The following is a 22,895-nucleotide window of genomic DNA, read 5'->3' on the forward strand; positions in this document are numbered from 1 at the left end:
GACTTTTATTGGCGCTGGCTAAGATACAGCACCTAAATGAATGCCAAGCTTTCTCCGTTGATAACTTCCCCCCCCAAAAAAACGACCTAGAGAAAAAGTGAAAGTGTCGAGGTCGTCCCCCATGATAATGGGATCCATCCCCATCCCATGTCAATGTCATGGCTCCTCCTTAGTCTGAATAGGAACCTCCACCCCCCAGCCCTACTTTTACCTTTTACTCTTTTACTACCTGCCTCGACCTGGATCTGGACTCATCATCTCTCCGGGTTTATCCAATTTCTTTGTCTCCTCCCTCTTATTCTTTCTCCATCATCGTCGCTTGTCCCTGAGTGACGCCATATTCGATCGTTTCGCTTCACAAGGCCCCCTTAACGGCGCCTCATCCTCTCGCTCACGGCCTACCGGGCTTCTTTCACAATAGCGACACTCGTTCATCTTTGGGTTCTTTGTTTACGACGATACACCTGTCACTTCCGGCGTGCACATCTATCCCCTCGCCCTCACTGACTGAGCTTCGTCAGCTGTCTCATATCGACTGCGACTCAAACTCCCTGCGAACCTATACGAGATTCTTCCCCCACCTGCGCTGTTCAATCCTCGATTCCTTACACGTGGTTACCAACCTCGAGACTTGAGAGCTCAGGAGATTGCCGTTGCGCGCTGTACTTGGCTGCCGTTATTCGTCTGAGTTAAGCTTCAACGTCTTCGCCCGTTGGCGGAGCCTTTGCGCCCAGTATGGACGGTTCGGCCCACCTTCATGGCCGCGATCCTCAGGATGCCGGTAAACAATTGCTTGAGCTTCTCCAACAGCCTTTCAGTGGACAGGTATGGCCAGTTGTAAAACCATATACTCGGTATTCTGCTAACAACCTCCCTTAGCTCCAAGCTGCCTCGCTGTACTCTGCTTTGGCCACTTCACTTCCAATCACCATCGGCATCGCCATCGTGTTCTCGATCTTGCGACCATATCACCAAGCTATCTACGCCCCAAAGTTGAAGCACGCCGACGAGAAACACGTACCGCCCCCTATAGGAAAGGCCCCGTGGTCATGGATCACGACACTATGGCGAACCAACGAAGATATGCTTGTACCATTGATTGGTATGGATGCCACCGTCTTCTTGCGCTTCGTTCGAATGTGTCGCAACATGTTTCTCACCCTGTGTGTTACCGGAGTCGGCATTCTTCTACCTGTCAACATATCCAAGTGGAATGCTTACGAGGGTAAAAAGGAAGCCGATTGGGTCATTGGCATCACTCCTCTTAATACATACGCCCCAGCGATCTGGTCTCAGGTTGTCATCGCCTGGTGTTTCAACTTCATCATTATTGGCTTTCTCTGGTTCAACTACAGAAAGGTTCTCCAGCTCCGGCGCAAGTACTTCGAAACCGAAGACTACCAAAAGAGTCTTCACTCTCGCACTCTAATGGTAAGGGAATGTGTGTTTTTGGAAAAGGTCGTAAACTCACAGAACCGCAGGTTTTTGATATTCCCAAGAAGGGCTGCTCCGACGAAGGCATCGCCAGGATTATCGATCAAATCGCCCCCAACTCATCTTTTGCTCGAACCGCCGTTGCTCGAAACGTCAAGGAGCTACCGGAGCTTATCGAACAGCACGACCACGCCGTTCGCAAACTTGAAAAGATCCTGGCTAAGTACCTTAAGGATCCCAATAATGTCCCGGTTGCTCGTCCTATGTGCAGACCCTCCAAGAAGGACCGATCGTATGGAACCTATCCCAAGGGCCAGAAGGTGGATGCCATTGAATACTACACTCAGCGAATTCGCGATCTTGAGGTTCATATCAAAGAGGTTCGTGCGAGTGTTGACAAGCGAGGCTCGATGCCTTATGGTTTCGCCAGTTATGCGGATATTGCAGAGGCCCATGGCATCGCGTACGCTTGTCGCAAGAAAAAGCCTGTTGGCGCCACAGTTAAGCTTGCGCCGCGACCTAACGACATCATCTGGGAGAACATGCCTCTCTACAGCAGCACACGAGGAAGACGACGATGGGTTAACAACATGTGGATTACTGTTCTAACCTTCCTCTGGATTCTTCCTAATTTGGGTATCGCCATCTTTCTTGTGAACTTGGGAAATCTGGGTAAGGTCTGGCCTGCTTTCCAGACGGAGCTCTCTGCTCATCCCAAGGTTTGGGGTGCTGTCCAGGGTGTCGCTGCACCAGCTATCATGTCTCTGACTTATCTCGTTCTCCCTATGATTTTCCGTCGACTTTCCATCAAGGCTGGTGACCAAACCAAAACTGGGCGAGAGAGGCACGTCTTGGCCAAGCTCTACTTCTTCTTCGTCTTCAACAACCTTCTCATCTTCTCGATCTTCAGTGTTATTTGGCAATTCGTATCCAATGTTGTTCAGGATACAACCGGCAAGAATAAGGAAGATGTTTGGGAGTCTATCAAGAGACGTGACATTGCTGCTGGACTGTTTATAGCTCTTTGCAACAACAGCGTCTTCTGGGTCACCTACCTACTTCAGCGCCAACTAGGTGCGGCCATCGACCTCGCCCAAGCCTGGCCTCTAGTCCAAGCTTTCTTCCTTAAGAAGTTCTCCAGTCCAACACCCCGAGAGCTTATTGAGCTTACCGCCCCCCCGCCTTTCGAGTACGCCAGTTACTACAACTACTTCCTTTACTATGCTACAGTCACTATGTGCTTCGCTGGTATCCAACCTCTGGTGCTTCCAGCGACAGCCCTTTATTTCCTTATCGATTCGTGGCTGAAGAAGTACCTTCTCCTTTACCGCTTTGTTACCAAGACAGAGTCTGGAGGAATGTTCTGGCGTGTCATCTTCAATCGCTTCATCTTCGCAACGATTCTTTCTAACCTTGTTGTCATGTTGACTTGCTGGGTTCGTGGTAACTTTGGAACTCACATCGAATTCTATTGTGTCGTACCTTTGCCATTCATCATGATCATTTTCAAGATTTATTGCAACTATGCTTTCAACGACAAAATCACATACTATAACACTCAAGATGTTACGAAGAGCCCCGAAAACGGAGTCGACCCCAAGGAGAACCGCATGCGAAGTGAGCGATTGGCGAACCGATTCGGCCACCCTGCCCTCTACCGACCTCTCATCACACCCATGGTCCATTCTAAGGCGCAAAACCTTCTTCCTGCCATTTACAAGGGCCGCCTGAGTGATGGCAGAGATGTTGATTCCGGCGATATGATGACCGTGAGTGGTTACTCTGACATGGTTATGTTGGATCCTATGCAAGGCGGAAAACCAGGCAAGGCTGCCAACAGCTTCCCTGGATTCGAGTTTGTGAACGATACCCAGATGGATTTTGAATACTACAAGAACCGAGCCGAGTTCGCAGAGAACCACGGTGGAGGCGAGATTTATGGTCGCCCTGGAGAGATTGGTCGTCCCGGTACCCCTGGATCCATGGATGGTAGCGATTTCTCTCGACCTGGCACACCTGTTGGCCGCACTGGTTCACCTGCTGCATTCGCTGGTGGAGCAGCCCAGCAGCAACGATTGATGTCGCTTGCCAGCAACGTCAGTGGCGATACTAGCTATACATCTTACCGACCAGGCGGTAATGCCGGTTTCACCCAGCAGACGACTTTGGGTCAAGAGCCCCCTGCTCGCGGTCGCAGCCCATTATACTCCCAGAACAACGGAAGCTCCTCTGGTCTCGGACTCATTTCGAACGCAGCAGCTCCCGCGTACAGCAGCAACCTCAGTACGCCAGGTCGTATGACACCTGTGCAGTCGCCTGGGCCTTCGGTCGGTGCTATGGGCGGAGGACCTCAAGGCTACAGCGGTCTTGCACAGCACGCCCCCGAAGCTGAAGCATCATACGATTACTTCCGCGGCAATAACAACGCTCGCCCTAGGAGAAATCCCGGCGAGGGATGGTAGATAAAAGTTTTGCCAAAAAGAATATTCTTTTCATTTGCATCAAATTTGCGTGGCGTTTGGATATAGATTGGGACTGGGACCCTTGTTTGGATTGTGAAATGAGAGGTGGAAATTGATATGAGATGAAATGAGCCGGGTCACATCTGCAAGATGAATAGAATATTTTTACATTATAGCTTTTAATGCGCAACAACCTAACCATTTTATTATGAGAGATATTCATCGTTTGTGATGGTGTTGTGAGTGAGACTCGTGAAGATCGTTACCAGAGTTAAAGCCAATTCAACTGCAACACAAAGTAGGTCATTTTTAGCGATGACTGCATCTTATCGACTGTGCCTCTGTTTTGCATTCAAAGTTGCTTACGCGGAGGGGAATCCTCTGGAGCCCCAGTTCAGCTCCATCTCGCCCGGGTTGTTGCGTTAGCGCATAATGACAATTGTCTCGTCTTGTCTACTGGTGCCAACTGTTGAAACTGGGGATGCTGCATGAAGATACCGCCTTTTTTTCGTCAAATACTGTGAAAGAAAATCTTTGACTTCATTCATACCGAGAGTCAAAGACAAAATGAGCCAAACTTCTGAGATGGCCACCGTACGACGTTTGGGTCTCTTGTAAGTCATCTTATCAGTATTTCGACTGCGTTACTAATTTGTGCCTTAGAGAGACTGGCTCTGCGGCCTTTCACTTGATGGGTCTATATCGCGCGGTCGTGGTATCAGCAACATACAGCATTCCCTCAAGCAACCCATCCAAAGAAGCCTTTTATGCAGCTTTGGGAGATGTCATTACCGAAAATCCTATACTGCGTGTTGGTATCAAGGATGAGGGCGAGACTAAGGCCTACTTCACTCACATTCCCGAGATGAAGCTGGATAACTTTGTGGAGTTCCGCAGTTCTGTTCCTGAGAAGTTTACTAAGAATCTGGAAGAATTGCACTGTTGGTGCCATGATCAGATCTTTCAGGATGTTGAGACAAGACCACCATGGAGGGTGGTTGTTCTCAGACCGGCCGGTGAGGCTCCCGAGTTTGAGGCTGTTGTCTTTGCCTACCATCATTCTCTTATGGATGGTATGGGAGGAAGATTGTTTCATGAGAAGCTTCTTGCCAAGCTAAACGGTCTACCTCCCAACCCATCGTGGTCGAGTACTCTATCTTTCCCTGAGTTGCCGGTTCTGCCCGAACCGCAAGACAAGGTCATTGACTACACAACTACCATACCTCATCGACTCATGGGTTGGTGCAGCTGGATGTGGCCTTCGTTTCTTTCACGAGCTACCCCAGAGATCTGGTCAGCTGAACCCATCGACTTCAGTCGCCCGCACAAGACCCGGATCGTCACCGCAAATATTCCTCCCAACGTGGTAAAGAGTGTTCTTGAGGATACTCGATCCCACGGAACAACTATCACAGGTCTACTGCACGCTATTGCGCTCACCTCTCTATCAAGGCGTGTCCCCGATGCTCTAGGCTTTGTGTCTTCAACACCTATAAGCATGCGTCCGTACTTGTCTCCTACAGCCGACCCGGCTCTCAAAGAGGCATTATTCGGCTGTGTAACTGGCACGGCGCACGAGCACCCTTTGACAGCAATAAAGGCTCTCCGAAGGACACAAGGCGATGCCCTTGACGATCTGGTCTGGTCACACGCACAAAAGATAAAAGACGAGCTGAAACAGAAGACATCAACACTCCCCGCCAACGATGGTCTCCAAGCCCTTCGCGGCATCAAAGACTGGACCGAGTTCCTGACTGACAGAGACCACCAAAAGCGCACAAAGACGTGGGAAGTCAGCAACCTTGGTCAGTTGCCACAGGTTTCTGAATCCGGAGATGAGGAAGAATCCGAAGTTGAGAAGAGGGCTATCACGCATGCGATGTTTACGAATTCGCCTATGATCTCTAGTGACCCTATGAGTATTAGTGTTATAAGTGTCAAGGGTGGGGGTTTGACTTTGGGAATAACGTGGAATGAAGGGATTGTGGACGAAGAGCTCATGGAAGCTTTGGGAGATGATTTGGAGTCTGCTATGAAGCAGTTGCATGAGGAGGGAGGGTTGCGTATGGATTGGCTGTATGATGATGATGATTAAATATGATATTTGCAAGGGTATGTTAGTTTTTATGTACAACACCATGACGAAAAGAAAAAAAGAACACTCTCAATCAAGCCAACGGTGTCCTTATGCTCATATTCTCAAAACCAATTCACGGCCATCAATGTGTATCGATATTGATGTTGATAGGATCCAATGAGAAAGCAAGTGCAAGAGGTAGAGGCGGGACGCGAACGGCGAGACATTACCCCACCTACCGTCTTTGACGGTAACGGACGGGACGCCACCCCAGGGACCCCCCATGCCCCGTCGCTTCAACGCGTTAATCCACGACCCGACAAAAACATTTAATCAATCACTTTTTTGCGCGCTGTTGATGTTTTTATTCACTACTATTGTACGAACATACGATACTCAGTCCAATATTTACTTGCTATTCCTATACATACCTTTGTACGACCTCGACTTCTAGCGACCAGCACAGCTGCTTTTCGACTTGTCTGTCTGCTGAATCACTGTCGCGATGCAATAAACGCGCCGCCGTCGACACGACAGATAATGTGCTATCGACAAACCTTGGACTACTACACATAATCATATACGAAATCGCCTCACACAATGGATCGCGACAGAAGTTCACTGCTCGAGCGGTCGAGTCAGCTTATTGTGGACAAGAACGGGAGGAAACCACTTTTTGGAAGCAACCCACCGAGGGGAAACGACAGGAATAAGGAAAACGATCAAGCGCAGAACAATTCGAGGTTTGGCTCTAGTATACGAAGCAATGGATTCGCGCGATCGACGACGTCAGACTATGATAGGAGGGAAAGTAACGGTAGCATTGGATCGCGCGACAGCAAACTGCCTACACCGAAATTCTCCGCGTCTGCCCGGAAACGACTCTCCATGTCCGATGCGTTTGCTCTAGCTGCCAGAGAGATCGAGGACGATAGCGACGGAACTCAAGCTGTCGATGCGTCACCAAGCCCGGCGCCGCGAGCCTGGCGTGAACGACATCAAGGGGACGAGAGTCAGGTGCGGCAGCTGTTCAACCATAACCAATCTCATCTCGATACAAAAGCGCCAAGTCGACCTTTTTCGCGAGGGTCGCTCGCAGCATCAAGGATACCCGAAGTAAAGAAGTCGCCCGAGAAGACAGCATCGCCACGAGAGCGTAGCTTTTACGGAAAGTCAAGGGCAGGATTGTCGTTTGGGAATAAGAAACCTACGCCAGAGCCCAATGCTCTCACCAATGGGGTACAGGCTGGGAGCCGACCAGGAAGTGCGGCTGGGATATCTCGACCAGAAAGCGCAAGTGGAATACCACGACCAGGCTCAAATTGGGGCGGATTGAGACAAATGCCCTCGAAAGACGACCTGACAAAACAAGGACGAATTCCAGAACTTGTCCCTGGTATAGAGGACCTATTGCCATCAATTGAGGGCGCTGATGGTCAAAATGAACCAGCCAATACAGAACCAGCTGAGCCAGCCGAACCAGCCAAGGCGTCACCTGAAAAGAGCTTCGCATGGGAGGTGGATGATGACTTTACGGCCGGAGAACTACAAATATCGGATAGTCCAAGAATTCGGATGGGCGCGCGTCCCTTTGCAAACCGAATTCACTTTGACGAGGGCAGTGAGGTTGATATCAACTCGCGGACGAGGGTGGCAACTCCTGGAGCGCGCAACACCAAACTCGATGAAATATGGTCACGAGAGGTGAAGACAGGAAGCGATCTTCCTGTTGATTCATCGCGATCTCACAATACAAAGATTGACGAAATACGGGCGCGTGAGGAACAGGTCGAACACCAAATACCTATCCCTGACCGCAATGCGCCGAGGCCGAGGAATACCAAGTTAGACGCCATTCGACAACGGGAAGTTAATGGTCTCCCCAGAAGATCAATGGCTTCGATTAGGTTGGACGAGATTCGCGAACAAAATGCAATGAGTCGCTCACGTTCGCCAGAAGAGAATCGACCACAAACGAGCCGAGGGGTTGTCCCAGAGACGAAATCCAATGCCGAAATTGAGACCCAGGAGCCACCGACTCGGCCAAAATCTGCTTTTGAGACGGTTGGCGAACGGATACCCGATACGCCTGTGACAATATATAAGTCACAACGAGAAAATGTAGAAACGCGACCAAAAGAGAATGGGGGTTCGCAGGACGACGAAGATCGTGCGCGACCTGATTTGTCGCACAGACGTACTGACTCCCGAGACTTGTTGCGACGCCTGGCCAGAGCTGCCAGTTCCAGTCCTGCACCAGAAAATGAGCCGCGGCAGGTGCCCGACACTGACAAACCCGCGTCATTGCCCCTGGATCCCAAACCTGACACTGCATCAACAATTCCGCAACCTTCAACTAGCAATGGCTTTCGAAATCGTCAACAACGCTCAAAAGACTCTGATTCAAAGCCTACTGTTGGATTTGTCGGCCTGCCTCGAAGTCGTTCCACCTCTGTTAAAAGCAAGAAATCCATGAATTCTGAGGCCGATCCTACAGCCCGCCTCGAAGCGGAAGCCAATTTATTTGCGCCTGGCGATAACCAGTCTGAGAAGGGGTCTGTCAAGGCACCTTCGGAGGCCGACTCTGACGATGAAAAGGATGTGGAGGCAACACCTCGACCCCCGAAGCCGGATCCCCTTACTATGCCCACGCCTAAGATCACGGGCGCATACGTGGAGACGCCTGCGACGGTAAAGGTCGAGAAATTTGACTTGAAGGATAAGCAAAAGCCAAAGAGGGAAGAAAGACCGCTGCGACCAAGATCTGCATCGTTCCGTGACAGGAGGATGGAGCGTTCAACGGATAGTAGCGATAGAGACACAGCATCAGACCCGGGGACAGACGACAAACCTAACACCAAGACTTTGTCGAGTGGGGTGAGGAGACGGCGCACTCGTTCTCTTTCACGCCGCAAAGGCACACTTAAAAACTCGGCCAGGCTTCCAACAGTCAAAGACGATCTAAAAGAGCTTCAACGCACACATCACATCGAGGATTCCACTTTAGACGATCTTGAAGAGGTTATTCTTGGTCGCAAAGCCCCATCTCGTGAGGTCGAGGCTCTTCTCGATAAGCTGCCCCAAGACTCATCTTTTGACGACGACTTCAGTTTGGAACTTGACACCAAACTCAACACACGCACCAACCAGATCGATCTCCAGACCAACGATAACTCCGATCTGGATCGACTCACGCGCATGAACAATACCCTCAAAAGTAGCCTCTACGGAATTCACACTGCGGCAAGGGGCATTGAACGTCTCTCTGATCAAGTCAGCACCAAGAACAAAGCCGCCGACAAGGCAGCAGAGAGCAAACCTGTTGAAGATAAGCCGACGGCGTTGAAGATACCAAAGGAAGAGCCGGTAGAGAAGAATATCCTCGATACTATCAAGCCCGAGCCGGTCCCCGAAAAAATGGCTACCCTCCTCGACAACCACAGCACAGGCCCCGCCTACATCACGCACCCCGATATCAAGACCGTGTCCTACATCCAATTCCCTGTTCCACAACTTTACCATCGCAAGCCATTCTTCCGCTTCACCCTTCTCGGTCTTATTCTTTTCCTCCTGGGTTCTTGGTATGCTCTTGAGTCTGCTATGTGCGCCCAGTTCTGCCGTCCTACCCGCTGCAGTGGTACTCCCTGCGTCTGGTCTATCAACGATCCCACCTTTGGCAACGCTATACCTGTGAAGCTGGACCAATGGACCACAGGTGGCCGTGGACGTATCCTCGCCGGACAGGCTCAGGAGGAAATCAGTGATTGGTTCGCAGACATGAAGGATGTCTTTTACGATCGCGAAATCACCGATATCGACGTCAACCGACTCTCTTTTGAACAAAAGCGTCAGCATCGCCGACGACTCCGCAAGAAGGGTCTCGTGAAACCTCGGGTTCAGACTGCAGAGCAACGAGCTAAATGGGATGCATGGCGACAAGCACGACGGGAACAAGAGCGAAAGCAGGAAGCAAGGGAAATGGGCTATGAAATAGCAGAAGATGTGGATGAAACTGTTGGAGGAGACCAGAGGGTCTGCTAATGTGTCCACTCTACGTTGACAAGAGTGTTGGTTCAGCATTGTAATCAGATCACTTTACGTTACTACGAAATAGATATCCCAAGCAGGCGTTTGAAGTCGCATTCTCGCATTCATTTAATAGTAATGACAATAGATGGTGATGATATTTTCGGGTGGTATCAACCTCTAGCCCACGTATAAAGAAGGCGGCTCTAAACCGCAATGCATTTTTCCATATCCCAACGCCATGCGCCTGCAAAACTCTGGTCTTTTAATCGTCAATACCACCCCACTCATCGTCATCCTCCTCCTCATCACCACTACCAGCTTGGACCCACGGCAACCTCTCATCCTCGTAGGTATCAGCGGCGCGCTCCCTCACAGGCTTGATAGGACACCTCTTCAGCGCAATAACAACATCTCCCAAGCTCTTAACAAAAGCCTCACCCTCAGGCTGCTCCAGCGCCTGCTCGCGCTCCAACTCATCAACCCAGATATCCAGCGCATGCAATCTAATACCCAGAGGGTTCTTTCGCAAGTCTCCCTCCTTATCAAAGGGGAACTCAGCCAGAACACCCACAATGGCCTCAACATCACCATCCATCCAGCCGCGCTCCCTCACGAAACGGACATGCGAGGCGAAAACGCGACGGACGAGGAGAAGGAACTTTTCCAGACGGAGCACGTCGATGTCGGTCCACTGTTGGCCGAGGACGGTCCAGAAGGCGCGCAGCCAGGGGATGGCGCAGACGGGCTTGAGCGTGAAGAGGAGATTTCCGAGGTCGGTTGCGAGACGCTGCTGAGGGAGAGGACGGTCGGTCATCCAGAGGGCGTAGAAGAGGCCTTTCCAGAGCTTCTGGGCATCGATGTCGGAGAGGGAGGAGCGGGAGGAGAGGAATGTTGTGAGGGTCTCTAGGGAAGCTGTACGGAGTTTGCGATCTGTCGAGAGTTAGTTATACATGCCTAAAGAAAAGAGACAGATTGGACGAACCGCTTGAAGCGAGGTTGCGAATAAAGGGCATTTGGGATTCGTCGGCGGCCATTTTGAACAGGTTAGAGCGTCAATGGCTCTTGTAAATGGTTTAAATATTATTTGCGATTATGCCTCCGGTAAGGTAGGCTGTCAAAAAGAGAGTTTGTTGTGATAGTTGGCTGGTGTTGAAGATGTAAAAGATCCGACGCCTATCAAACGCTGGACAACTTTTTTTCAAGGTGAAGGGTGGGATGCCGGATCCATGTGGGGGCTTCACCGAGAACTTGGGTGGGGCCGGTTTTCTTTGGTCTCCATTCATTGCCAGGGACTTTTTGCGATGTCGATATGAAGTCCATGAGCTTGTGTTAGAAATGAATAGCTGTAGATATAATCATTGAAAGATATTCGATCGAGTTCTTTCAGGCAATGATAAGTCGGAGGTATTATGTTTCTCAAACTTAGATCACCATCTGAAGATGGCTTTCTTTGTCCTGCAAGTCAGAGCTTTTACAAAATCAAGTTCGATTTACCGCCTCCAGTTTTCAACAAGACTTTGCACACATATTCTTAACAAACCAATAGCACTTAAACCATATAATAATAATACATAGAAATTATAAATGTAAATCAGATTCAGACCTTTCAGCTTATTCAGCTGCCTTTGGTTTCAGTCATTGACTTCAGCGAATGACCCCGCGCGGGGCATCCACATCAACGTTGACCGCGCCCAAAATTTTGAGTGTCTCCATTTCGTCACTTTTCATTCCTTCAACACTTAGCTCTGTAAAACTACCAACTCAAGAGCTAATCCCCGAAAACCTCACTCCACATACTAGACAAATAATACATCATGGCCGAATCCTCTACAACCGCTGGCGAAGCCCCCCAGGCAAACAAGCCTCCTGTCGCTATTGTCTGCGTCGGCATGGCTGGTAAGTACAGCCCTGGTCGCCGCGCATCTTCATGTCTAATTGTGTCTAGGATCTGGAAAGACTACCTTTATGCGACGCATCAACGCTCATCTCCACCAGAACGACACTCCTCCATATGTCATTAACCTCGATCCCGCCGTGTTGTCGGTGCCTTTCGAGTCCAACATCGATATCCGCGATTCGGTCAACTACGAAGAGGTCATGAAGCAATACAACCTCGGCCCCAACGGTGGAATTTTGACTTCTCTTAACCTCTTCGCTACAAAGGTCGACCAGATTGTCAACCTGCTCGAGAAGCGCGCCCAGCCCGATCCCGAGAAGCCCGATCGCAAACCTATTGATAGAATTCTTGTCGACACACCTGGACAGATCGAAGTCTTTGTCTGGTCCGCATCTGGAACTATTCTCCTCGAGTCGCTTGCGTCTTCTTTCCCTACAGTTATCGCCTATGTTATCGATACCCCTCGAACTGCGTCTACTTCAACATTCATGTCCAACATGCTTTACGCCTGCTCTATTCTCTACAAGACCAAGCTCCCTATGATCCTGGTCTTCAACAAGACTGATGTCAAGGATGCTGAGTTTGCGAAGGAATGGATGACCGATTTTGAGGCATTCCAGGAGGCGCTACGAAAGGATGAGGAGTCAGATGAGCTGGGCGGTGCTGAGGGCGGTGGCCATGGTGGCAGTGGTTATATGGGCAGTCTGCTCAACTCGATGAGTCTTATGCTGGAGGAATTCTACGCCCATCTCAGCGTTGTCGGTGTGAGTTCACGACTGGGTACTGGTGTGGACGAGTTCTTTGAGGCTGTCGAGGAGAAGAGGGAGGAATTCCTGCGCGACTACCTCCCCGAGCTTGAGCGAAAGAGAGCGGAGCGTGATGAGCAGAAGAAGGCCACTCGTGAGAAGGAGCTGGACAAGATGATGCAGGGCATGTCAGTTGGTGGTCTACCAGTGGCCAAGGAGGACGACGACGCCGATGTTGCCAGTGACGATGATGGCGATGACACTGATTCTGACGAGGAGGTCCAGAAGCAAGGTCTTCAAGACCGATACCAGCAAGCCATGGGAGACCAAGACGATTCAGTCATGGCGGACGCGAGTTTCGCAAAGTACCTTCACACCCAAAGGCAATGATGGAAAAAAGGAGAAGCATATAGTGGCGTTTAGGGGTATAATCAGGATTTGCTCGGTTCACATGGTATTTGCAGGTTAGATGTTCGCAAGGCGACTTTAAGATGGGAAAATGAACAAAGAAGTAATCACGCAGACTTGTGTCTTTGTCTTGCGCAAACCGTGTCGCATTGTCTATTTTTCATTTCAACGTAATTCCCAGACCCCCAAACTCCCGTCTCGATTATAATCATGATATCCACACAACATCCCCATGCTTGAGCTCTTGCAAGGTTTTTCTTTTCGCTTTGTAATCAAAAATCGTGTATTCTCTATCGGGCCTCGAACTGAACCATGCTATTATCGTAGTTAGTAAACGACTCGTGAACTTGAATCGAGGGCTATTTACCGCTTGGTTCGCTCCTTGTAGAGAATGCGACCGGCGCAGTGAGGGCACGCGACGAGGGCGTCCTTGCCGAGGGTGACACTGCCTCCGCAGTCGCCGCAGATGTAGGCCATGACGTGGCGGACCTGGTGGTCGTCGCGGGTGCCGCCGCGCTGGCCGGTGGAGGCGGTAGGGACTTGGTATTCTTCGCGAGGCATTTTGAGGTTGTGTGGTGGTTTGTTTGGTTGGTTGATGGGGCGGTTTGGTGGTGAAGGAAAAGATTGGACGTGCATTGGGCGTGAGGGCGGTGATGGGAAAGTTTGGACGGCAGAATTTGGGCGGTGAGGATGTGCTTGAGGTACGTACCTCACTACATGGTCAACCTTCACATGGATGAGATGCATCGTTCAGGAACAGGCATGTATGTTAATGTCCATGCTATTGACAGACTTCTCTCGAGTTTCTTATATAGGATCTTAGTTATTTGGACTGCCATAAGTTCTACAGACTCGTCTTCTCATTGATGTTTCTTCTTATTTGCTATGTCTTATCTTGGCCTCAAGCTACTTGACCTGTTCAATCTCAACTCAATGATGTATCGTTCATGAACTCTCTGCCGAATCGCAATACTATTCTAGCTTCATATCAACTGGTATGATCATACTGCTTCATCTGAGGTGACAGGAATACGTCAGAGATCTAAATTGAAGGTCCAAGAGTTAAGGTTCGAACTGCTGAAGTAGATGCTGCAGAGGCGCACAGTACCTTTCACTGCTAAGCCTGACGACGTCTTTACTTTCATTCAATATACACCAGACCTCTCGATCGATACACATTCACCATCACCACGTGGTTCCCTTGCCAGTTCGATCAAGAAACAAGATGGAGTTAAGTTACAGTAGCGGCAGTTTCAAGCACCCCACAGCGAGAAAACATCCACTAAATGCACTAAAATCGACCCCAGTCTCGATCTCCAATCCCTGGACTGCCCTGGTCAATCATGATTGCATCCGATCTCATCTCATCTCAACTCAACCTCGGTTCCTGGATCTCATCAAATTTATTTCTTTCATGATCTTGCGACATCACGAACTTGAACGCCGGCCTTCTTTAATTCACTGCTCTTCTTTCTAGATAATAGTTATCACGATCATACTCCGGCTACAACCATGTTTGACCCTTCGGCTCCTCCCCCAACAGCAACATGCCCCTTCTGCATGATCTCTTCAGTTTATGAGCCTTTTGACCCCTTAAATCCACCACCATCAACATCCTCACTCATAAATCCCGAGCTCGTCTCGCCCGCTTCATTCATTGTTCTTTCAACGCCCGTTCTCGTCGCCTTCCTCGACATCCTACCTCTGAGCCGAGGTCATCTTCTTCTATGCACGCGACCACATCGTCCCAAGCTAAGCGATGTCACGGCCTCAGAGTCCGCTCATCTAGGTCGTTATCTGCGCGTGCTATCAAAAGCTATGGCGCGAGCAACGGGTATAGAGGATTGGAACGTGGTACAGAACAATGGCGCCGCAGCAGCGCAGGTCGTGCCGCACATGCACTTCCATATCATCCCGCGACCGGAGATAAGAGCTAGTGGACGATTTAGTGAGAGCTTTACTATGTTTGGAAGGGGAAAGAGGGAAGAGTTGGATGATGATGAGGCTGCTGTATTGGCGGAAGAGTTCAGACAGAGTATTGCTACTGTAATTAAGGAAGAGGAAGAAGAGGAATCTCAAAAAGAGGAAAAGGCTAAACTATGAGAGTTGAGGATCTGAATATTGTTACCTCATTGGCCCAGCATGTTCGCCAAGTCTTGTTCATTTATACATCTCTGATACCCTTCATGCAAGTCTTTCTGCTATCAATCTATAAGAAGTTACCCAAATTGCGCATTCTCTGTCCTGCTCTAAACCTTTGCTCATAGTCTCCTAAGAACACCCTTTTCGGCAGGGATCCATCACCGATGGCCTTGCCGCTCTTTTATACCATATATCGCCGTCATTTCATCATCAGTCAGCGCCCATCCGTCCAACTCAAAGTTAGACTCGATTCTAGAGGGAGTGACACTTTTGCAAACCGCAGCCCAGCCCTTCTGCATACCCCATGGCAGTAATACCTGCTGGGCTATATCCTACTTCTTGGGGATGCTGAGCAAGGTCACAGGGCTAGATGGCCAGATTCCAGGCACGAATGGCCTTCTGTGTAGATGTCTCGAGAGGTGTTCCATGCTCCGAAGTCGATGGCTGGCATCTAGTCGCATGTGTTGAGAATGTGAGTGCCGCTTGGTGTCAGTGGGTTAATAGAGGCAAGTTACTCAACTTGGGCCATGGTTAATAACATTTTATTACGCTGGGATACTGTTGCTATTGAGACTGTGGTTTCTGCCAAAGGCGGACCAGGGACTCAGGGTCTGCGATCAGCTTAAACGGTCGAGCCAGCTTGAAGTATCGTTCACTTCTCCATGCTTTTCTGCTTTGCCACACAACGGTGCATCCCATAGGTGATCGGTCTACTTATTGAGAACAAGGGCTCATCCACCTCGCGTGAAGTGGAGGATGACATAGCCAGCCTTCATCGGTAACTATGTTGACAAAGGTACACTTACATATCCAAGGCTGCGTTACTGGCCTTGGAACTCGGTTACCAGCCCTCACAAAGACAGTCAAGTTCACTTCATCACAGCGCATAACATTAAGCCGGGCGATTATTATCAAGATGCATATGCGGGAGAGAAAAAAGTCCTGTGTTACTCCTAAGTAGCCCTGACCTCCTATAGGATAAAGACACTGAACCAACATAAACCCTTCCAGTAACCAACCCATTTACTGAAGAACGGACGACAACAACTCCATCCAAACCCATTAACCAAAGTCCGTCCTTGACATAAACCTAACCCTTCCAATCCGAAAGAATACCTATTTTTGTGCTTTTCTAATCTTTTCTGTTTAAACTCGCCATTTTTTTGTGTTTGTTCCTTATTCGCCATCATATATATCCATCATACGCCCCAATCCTTATACCCCCTTTTCCAGTACCACACTCCTGTTTATATCGAAGACACATCATCTAAACTAAAACTCTCCTGCCATCGGGAGCAATCCTTCCTCGTAGCTCCCGTCTCTCCCTCTCAAGTCTCGAGGTCTGCTTCTCCAACGCACGAATTCTTTCGCGCGCAAGATCAAGCACCTCGGCTTTACTCACTCGTCGATCGTTGGCGATGCCGCCTTCTGTACCTGGTGGAGGCAGAACAGCGAGCAGACGCTCAAAGTGAGTGTTCAGACGCTTGCGGTATTGCTGCTCAACCTGGTTGTGAGCAGCCCGCGCCTTGACTTCCTCAGACGTCTCGCTGGGATGTCGAGGCTGGGCAGCTGCGACGCCGCGCTTCTTAGGAGCACGAGAAGCGGTGCGCAGCTGCGTAGGGTTACGCTTGGGGGCGTCTTTACCCTTTGTTTTTGTTATCTTGTTTGCCATGGAACGCTTGCGCTTCTTGCTCGCGGGCTCCGACGAGGAGTCGTCATAGTCGTCATCATCCTGGTTATCTTCTTCCTCCGGCGAAGACGAGGCGGCTGAAAGGTCGTCTGGCATGGGCGGCGTAGGGAGGAAGGTCGCCGCTGGGGAGACGTGAGCGGGCCATACAGGGCCGAGGGATGGACTGGCAGAGGACAGGTCGTAGCCTTCGGAGAAGGTGGATGAGGTACGGTGAGGCGGATGGACGGGGAATTGTCCAGGCGTTGTAGGATGGATGGCATAGTTGGAGAAGTCTCCGAAGGAACGATCAAGGTAGGCAAGGTCTGTCAAGGGGGAAGGGAAGACGGTGTTATCGAGACTAGGCGTCTCTGGAGACTGAAGAGGGTTCTGCTGCTGACACTTTGGTTAGATATGTCTCTCTTGAATTGAGCTGGGTAGTAAGAGGGTGAACTTACTGTAGAAGCCTCGTATGGAGCGTCCAGGCCGGAGAAGGGCATGGTAGTAGTATCAATGCCGTTCATCCAATCGTCGGGCATGCGTCCGAAGCGCGCAGCTCCGTCTCCGTCGCCGGAGGTCTCGAGGAAGTTTGAGCTCATCATCATGGCTTTTTTTAACGGTTATCCGCAAATACTAGAACTAGCACGAGGTTGTCCTTGAACCCCGTCATCACGGAAGGGGATTTTCTGGCACAACGATTCCCGAAGAGATTTTCTCGGTTTTCTTCTCTCTATGCTGATCTGTAGTATAAGAGGTGTAAAAAGATAGGTGTAAAGAAGGGGGGGTTCTTGTTATAGGCAGTTAAGAAGGCGGCAGACTCGTAGTCTCGAGGCTGGTCGGTTGTCTTTTGCTGTCGACAAGCCACAAGCCATAACGTAGCTACTCTGTTTCTCTTGTTGTATGTGTTGTGCGGTTTCTTCCCTTATTCTTCTCCTTCGTCTTTGAGGTTCTGCTGTTTACTCGTTCTTGGGGGAAGTAAAGGACGGAAGACCCGGGGTTTACAGAGCAGGTTCACAACTTGAGACTTGGGGCTGAAGGACGTCCCCTTTATATACTACGTTTTTATTTTTTTCTCTTAGGACCCAGCACCCGGTGCCCAAATAGAAGCGCCAAGGATAAGTACGGTATTACTCGAAACTACCACCACCTCCATGCATAACAAGATCCAACGACTCGTGTAGCAAAGAAAAAAACAAGCCTGGCCTGGCCTGGCGGGGGGTGGGAGGGTGCCAAAGTAAGAAAAGAGAGAAAGAAGCCCGGGCCCAACAACAGATTCGATTACGACACCTGCAACTGGAACTGCAAGAAGTAAGAGCCGTACAATAAGAGAACACACGGACTGTGAGGCCGTGACCGGAGAAGACGGGACCTGAAGATTGAGCATGGATAAGGGGACATGGAACATGGAATGGACCAATGTGATGCATCACAAGTTGGGAAAGTTATCCTTCGCTTAATGGAAGGAGGGCCACAGGCACAGACATGACATGAGGTCAAGGAGCTGGTACTGTATGGTGTTGAATTCCGCCATGGCCAATACAAATTGTGACAACTTACACGCCTGCCGAGTCTTCACCAATGGCCAAGAGCCAGCTGGGCTTGGCACCTGTCAAGGATGGGCATTCTGTTAGTAAATCCGGGCCCTTGGCTACCTAATAGCCACGTAAGAGCAACTGTCTGAGGTTTGTTAAGTCCGGATAGGAATTGTGTTCTATGTAACAAACCCAGGATATAAAGATACTATCATTAAGAATCAGCCACTCCCCAAGACGAAAAAGAGTATAATCAACCCCAGACTCCAAGTCATGTAGTCTCCTTAAACCCCGAAAAAGAAGCATGTACAGGATCAAAAAAACTTGGGGTGGCATGAGTTTATCCCCAGAGCTAACGACACTCAGTGGATCCTCCCCCCTGCAAGATGGGGTATCGTTGACTAACCTCAATCTCGTTTGCCTTGGAAGAGGCCGTGGGGAGTGAAGCTCGAGTTACAGAAGAGGGTTCCTGCTGTAAGTATTGCCGAGGCATGCAGATCGACGATGTGGAAAAAGGCCATGTTTAGAATTACTTTGCGCCCTGTGGTTTTTTGAAGCGGGCTGGGGGGTCACGAGGGCTTGTTCTCTTTTTTTCATGGGGGGGGCCATAGCCATAGCCACGCCTTTTTTGTTGGTTGACTCTCTCTTTCTGAGTAATGGGAATAAAGAGTGGGATTTGTGTGTCACGATGTAGCATTATGGCATCACTGAGGAATTATTCAAAACTTTATTTTCAGTCAGAATATTGTTGTAGTTGACTTGGAAATGTATGTTCTACAGATCCTGCTGGTTGGGCTTGGCTTCTGCCAGATGACCGCGTGGTAAGGAACATTGACATTGGCGTGCATCAGATCAGACCACCCTGCAACGGCTTTGGCTTGACCTTGCCTGTCATCCTTTTAGTTTCCAGAAGGTAAAAGAATCCGGGGTAAAGGAGGAACCTCCGTTTTCTGTCACTGGGTGGTGTTGGCTTGGCTTTCATACAGACCATCTTCAGAGGAGGTATCCGTATCTCCATCTCAGTCCTCCAGAGTTCTATACCCTAGACTCTTGTTGAGACTTAGTTGTCAGAGTATTATCGTCTTGTTCAGATGATGTTACTACCGAATCTCAACTTCCTCCAGCTGATATATGGTTGACTGACGTCGCCATCCAAAGTGACATTCACTACATCTCCCAAAACACCAACAGATACGTCCTCTACGACAACACCCCCTTTCCCCTTCAACCCCAAGAATAAACATCATGACCCTCAGTCAAACCCTCAACCTTCCCCTTCAGCCCTACCCGTTGCGGAGTCACGAAAACCATGAACCAATAACAACACCACGGGCAGGGGTTTTATCCTGCGCGTTTTTTTTTCATGACATCCTATTTTCGTGTCTTTCCCCCAGATAGATTCTCCCTCAAAGGCTTGTTTCTATTAAACTACGTATTGACGTACCTTCAACAACGTGGTTTCGGTTGATCGGTAAGTGGACACTGCGCGCGGGTAGATCAAGATCACGATAAAGATCTGCCTTGGCTAGATCTTGTTGCGTTCCGTATTATGCCGTATTGCACGTGCAGAGTTGACTGATTTGCTAGGAAAGGGGATATATAGGGGTGAAATGCATGACAGATCCCCTTTGATGGACGAGTTGCTGTTGACTTTACCACTACACCACAACAAACAACTCACCCTTCACACAACATGATGGTGACGACGCCTCACTCAGTTACCAAAACATTATCGAAGAAAGCATCTGGAATCTTGATATGATATAAAGGGAACGAATTGCTATACGACAAAACAAGCTGCCTCTTCGGTATTACTCGTCGCCACCAGCCGTGACCGTCTTGGCCTCCGGAGTCTTGGTAGCAGCAGGCGCCTCAGTAGCCTTGACACCCTCCTTAGCTGGAGCAGAGACATCGGCAGCCTCGTCGTCGCCCTCAGCGTCCTCCTCGTCCTCCTCTTCGAGTTCGGCACCAGCTTCGTGGTCACTCTCCTCGTCCACATCGTCTTCCTCCTCCTCGGCGTCGCCATTGGCTTCTTGGGCGTCCGCCTCGGCCGTCTTGCGCTTCTTCACCGGAGGTTCGGCTAGATAATGTGGTCAGCATACGTTTCGTTCAAGAGTTTGACCACTTGGGACTCGGTCAAGATTGCATAGATGGATTGGGGGTGATGTAATGCATGAGTGTTGATGATGTATTGACACCTGCCCAGCGACATCATTGAGAACTTACCCTTTGCATCAGCTTCTTCATCCTCCTCGGCATCCTCGGAATCCTCGTCCTCTTCACTCTGTTCTTCCTCGTCTGCGGTCGAGACATACCTATTCACGTGCTGTCAGCCAAATGTCATTGCGACAATGTACGATCATGAACAAAACACTGAGTCGGCATCGCAGGAAGCAAGTGTGTATTGATATGGAAGGCCAAATGCAATGCGATTGGAAGTCATCGCGTATGAATGAGTGCGATCGCGTTGAATGGCAGCACGTTGAGGCGCATCTCATTGTATGGCATGCGACATCAAATGCACGCGCGCATACTTGGGAGGCTGCGCAACGAATGGCGCCAGCCGCGCAACCTAACAAACATGCGATTGGGTGATTGAAGACATCCGCGAATAAAATCACAGAAAACAACATGTGAGAGAAAAGCAAATGGAACTTACTCTTCCTCCTCCTCACCATCATCGTCTTCAGGGAGGGAAACAAGCTCCTCCTCCTCTTCGTCTTGCTTTCTCTTGCGGGACATGGTGGATTACTGAACCTGGTGGTGTAATGGAGTCTTGGGAATGCGATTGGCAAGTTTAGAGGAACAAGACGCTTCTCACAGGGGATGAGAGAGGGTTTTAAAGGTCGGACAAGGTAGCGTACAGCACGAGATGGAGAGCTAGACAAAGCAAAACAGGAACAGAATAGAGGAGAGGAGAGAGAGGAAAGCAAAGCAGGGGGAGTGGGAACGGGTAGAGAGGGTGGGAGAGACTGCGCGTGAGGAGCTGGAGCTGGAGGGCGACAGTAACTGTGACTGTGAAAGCGATAGACAGCCCAAGGACTTGTGTGAGCTGGTAATTCAGCCAATTGCAGATGTCGTAGTCATCCCATCACTGGATACACTCCATGACTGTTATAGTATGGACATGGACATCACTAACGGAACTCAAGTAACGGATACATGGGAATGCAAGGAAGCTCTGCGACAAGTCGAGGTACAGTCCCACGAGCTTGAGATCTAAGGATGTATTGGGTGGCCCAGCTTCTTGGTGTGGACGAGCTACCCGGAGGTAAGCTGCAAGGCATGGCATTGCAAGGTAAGGCAAGGCAGGTCAGATCAACAAGCTCCCGTTTGCGAACCGCCAGCCTCCAGACTTCCAGGTCAGGTCAGTCGATCAGGGCGACAGTCAAAGCCAAAGAGAAAAAGGACACGCAATGGACCTGGAGTGGTTGCTGTCCAATCAGTATCCTGACTAAAGGAATAGGTACCCGGAAAGCATCGAAGTGATCTTTGACTTTGGGCTTTTACCTTTCCCGGCTTTGCTCATCGAGGTACGGGGAAGACGAACAGGGTAGAGAACAATAGAGAAGGGAATAGAGAGCGGGGAAGATAGCCCAGGCCTGGCATACAGTAGGTACACTGGTACAGTACAGAGAGGGTAGAGTGAGAACGCGGGCACTGGAAGTGGAAGTGGCTGGGCAAACAGCTACTCCCCGTATCCGATTGTACGTGACGTAGGACTTTCACTTGTAGCTCAGAGCCGGATAGAAGTGTCTCGGAATCTCAAGAAATCACCGGAAGCTGGGACCTTTTGTCTACCATCTCTGCTTTCTTGGGCATTGGCCTGCAGCAACAATTGCGCCAATTGTTGACGATAGATGATACCCTCCATTTGCAAGACGATACGAGCTCTTTCTTATCAGCATTCGTTTGAAACAAGGACGAACGGAGCTGCAGACAGCTCTGTAACATGTCACTTCAACTTCCCCAAGAAACAGGAAGCTCGGGCCTCTCTTTCAATTAAACCGGAAGCTGAACCTGGAACGGAAGACGGGCCAAGTTTCTCCGGTGTTTGTTGTTTGCTTCAAGGATGATGGAAGTGAGACGAGAAGTGCCCCCTTCTCTTGGCCGAACCGAAGCCGGAGATTGGGTGATCCGATCTCGTTGACCAACCCAACACAGTTCAGGACTGGCGTCATCGATGCGTGGTGATGTGATTGTGAGCATGAGGGGAAAAGAGGAGAGGGAAGCTTGGAGCTCAAGCTCCGGTCACGTGGTTTGGATTCACAGGTGTAGGGTAGGATTGGCACGAGGGATGAACTGGGAAGTCAAACAAGACAAATGATGTTGCTTTTTGGTTATCAATCTTTGTTTTTGTTGATTGATTACTCTCATACACTGTTTACTTAACCTGACGCGTGCTTTCAACGCCGCTCAACTGCGTGACTCTTAACGGAAGCGCTCCGAGACCTCGAGCCATGTGGTCAATTCCACCGTCGTCGCTGGCTGGACGACGACAA

The 22,895-nt window shown here is 49.9% G+C and overlaps 9 protein-coding genes across 9 annotated transcripts; 5 read left to right on the top strand and 4 right to left on the bottom strand.

Annotated features, from left to right (window-relative positions):
- Positions 1 to 708: 708 nt before the first annotated feature.
- Positions 709 to 4,110, top strand: B0J16DRAFT_198164 (uncharacterized protein). The gene is made up of 2 exons (XM_046122913.1): positions 709 to 1,431; positions 1,482 to 4,110. The coding sequence occupies exons 1-2, from the start codon at positions 1,084 to 1,086 to the stop codon at positions 3,894 to 3,896; spliced, it is 2,763 nt and encodes a 920-aa protein (XP_045978169.1). The 5' UTR covers positions 709 to 1,083; the 3' UTR covers positions 3,897 to 4,110.
- Positions 4,111 to 4,347: 237 nt separating this feature from the next.
- Positions 4,348 to 6,070, top strand: B0J16DRAFT_311948 (alcohol acetyltransferase). Its single transcript, XM_046125019.1, has 2 exons — positions 4,348 to 4,510; positions 4,560 to 6,070. The coding sequence occupies exons 1-2, from the start codon at positions 4,464 to 4,466 to the stop codon at positions 5,989 to 5,991; spliced, it is 1,479 nt and encodes a 492-aa protein (XP_045978170.1). The 5' UTR covers positions 4,348 to 4,463; the 3' UTR covers positions 5,992 to 6,070.
- Positions 6,071 to 6,324: 254 nt separating this feature from the next.
- Positions 6,325 to 10,116, top strand: B0J16DRAFT_350971 (uncharacterized protein). The gene has a single exon (XM_046129117.1). It carries the CDS (start codon positions 6,574 to 6,576, stop codon positions 10,012 to 10,014), a length of 3,441 nt encoding a protein of 1,146 aa, XP_045978171.1. The 5' UTR covers positions 6,325 to 6,573; the 3' UTR covers positions 10,015 to 10,116.
- Positions 10,117 to 11,224, bottom strand: B0J16DRAFT_294257 (nucleolar protein,Nop52-domain-containing protein). The gene is made up of 2 exons (XM_046124385.1): positions 10,985 to 11,224; positions 10,117 to 10,932 (listed from the first exon to the last, which is right to left on the bottom strand). Exons 1-2 carry the CDS (start codon positions 11,034 to 11,036, stop codon positions 10,265 to 10,267), a joined length of 720 nt encoding a protein of 239 aa, XP_045978172.1. The 5' UTR covers positions 11,037 to 11,224; the 3' UTR covers positions 10,117 to 10,264.
- A 483-nt stretch (positions 11,225 to 11,707) lies between these two features.
- Positions 11,708 to 13,166, top strand: B0J16DRAFT_376428 (uncharacterized protein). Its single transcript, XM_046130760.1, has 2 exons — positions 11,708 to 11,898; positions 11,948 to 13,166. The coding sequence occupies exons 1-2, from the start codon at positions 11,817 to 11,819 to the stop codon at positions 13,033 to 13,035; spliced, it is 1,170 nt and encodes a 389-aa protein (XP_045978173.1). The 5' UTR covers positions 11,708 to 11,816; the 3' UTR covers positions 13,036 to 13,166.
- Positions 13,167 to 13,343: 177 nt separating this feature from the next.
- B0J16DRAFT_389719 (uncharacterized protein) lies at positions 13,344 to 13,614 on the bottom strand (the record flags this gene model as incomplete). The annotated part of the gene is made up of 2 exons (XM_046131829.1): positions 13,344 to 13,368; positions 13,421 to 13,614. The coding sequence occupies 2 exons, from the start codon at positions 13,612 to 13,614 to the stop codon at positions 13,344 to 13,346; spliced, it is 219 nt and encodes a 72-aa protein (XP_045978174.1).
- Positions 13,615 to 14,435: 821 nt separating this feature from the next.
- B0J16DRAFT_350975 (HIT-like domain-containing protein) lies at positions 14,436 to 15,278 on the top strand. The gene has a single exon (XM_046129118.1). The coding sequence runs from the start codon at positions 14,566 to 14,568 to the stop codon at positions 15,154 to 15,156; it is 591 nt and encodes a 196-aa protein (XP_045978175.1). The 5' UTR covers positions 14,436 to 14,565; the 3' UTR covers positions 15,157 to 15,278.
- Positions 15,279 to 16,087: 809 nt separating this feature from the next.
- B0J16DRAFT_350976 (uncharacterized protein) lies at positions 16,088 to 17,884 on the bottom strand (the record flags this gene model as incomplete). Its single annotated transcript, XM_046129119.1, has 2 exons — positions 17,320 to 17,884; positions 16,088 to 17,257 (listed from the first exon to the last, which is right to left on the bottom strand). Coding segments are annotated over exons 1-2 (937 nt in total), but the record flags the coding sequence as incomplete, so codon positions are not given.
- A 1,923-nt stretch (positions 17,885 to 19,807) lies between these two features.
- Positions 19,808 to 21,376, bottom strand: B0J16DRAFT_198209 (uncharacterized protein). Its single transcript, XM_046122914.1, has 3 exons — positions 21,053 to 21,376; positions 20,620 to 20,708; positions 19,808 to 20,473 (listed from the first exon to the last, which is right to left on the bottom strand). Exons 1-3 carry the CDS (start codon positions 21,133 to 21,135, stop codon positions 20,205 to 20,207), a joined length of 441 nt encoding a protein of 146 aa, XP_045978177.1. The 5' UTR covers positions 21,136 to 21,376; the 3' UTR covers positions 19,808 to 20,204.
- Positions 21,377 to 22,895: the final 1,519 nt, after the last annotated feature.

The sequence above is a fragment of the Fusarium flagelliforme genome (assembly GCF_020744385.1).
Source record: "Fusarium flagelliforme strain FIESC 12 MPI-CAGE-AA-0113 chromosome Unknown B0J16scaffold_8, whole genome shotgun sequence".
In the NCBI taxonomy this organism is placed as follows: Eukaryota; Fungi; Ascomycota; class Sordariomycetes; order Hypocreales; family Nectriaceae; genus Fusarium; species Fusarium flagelliforme.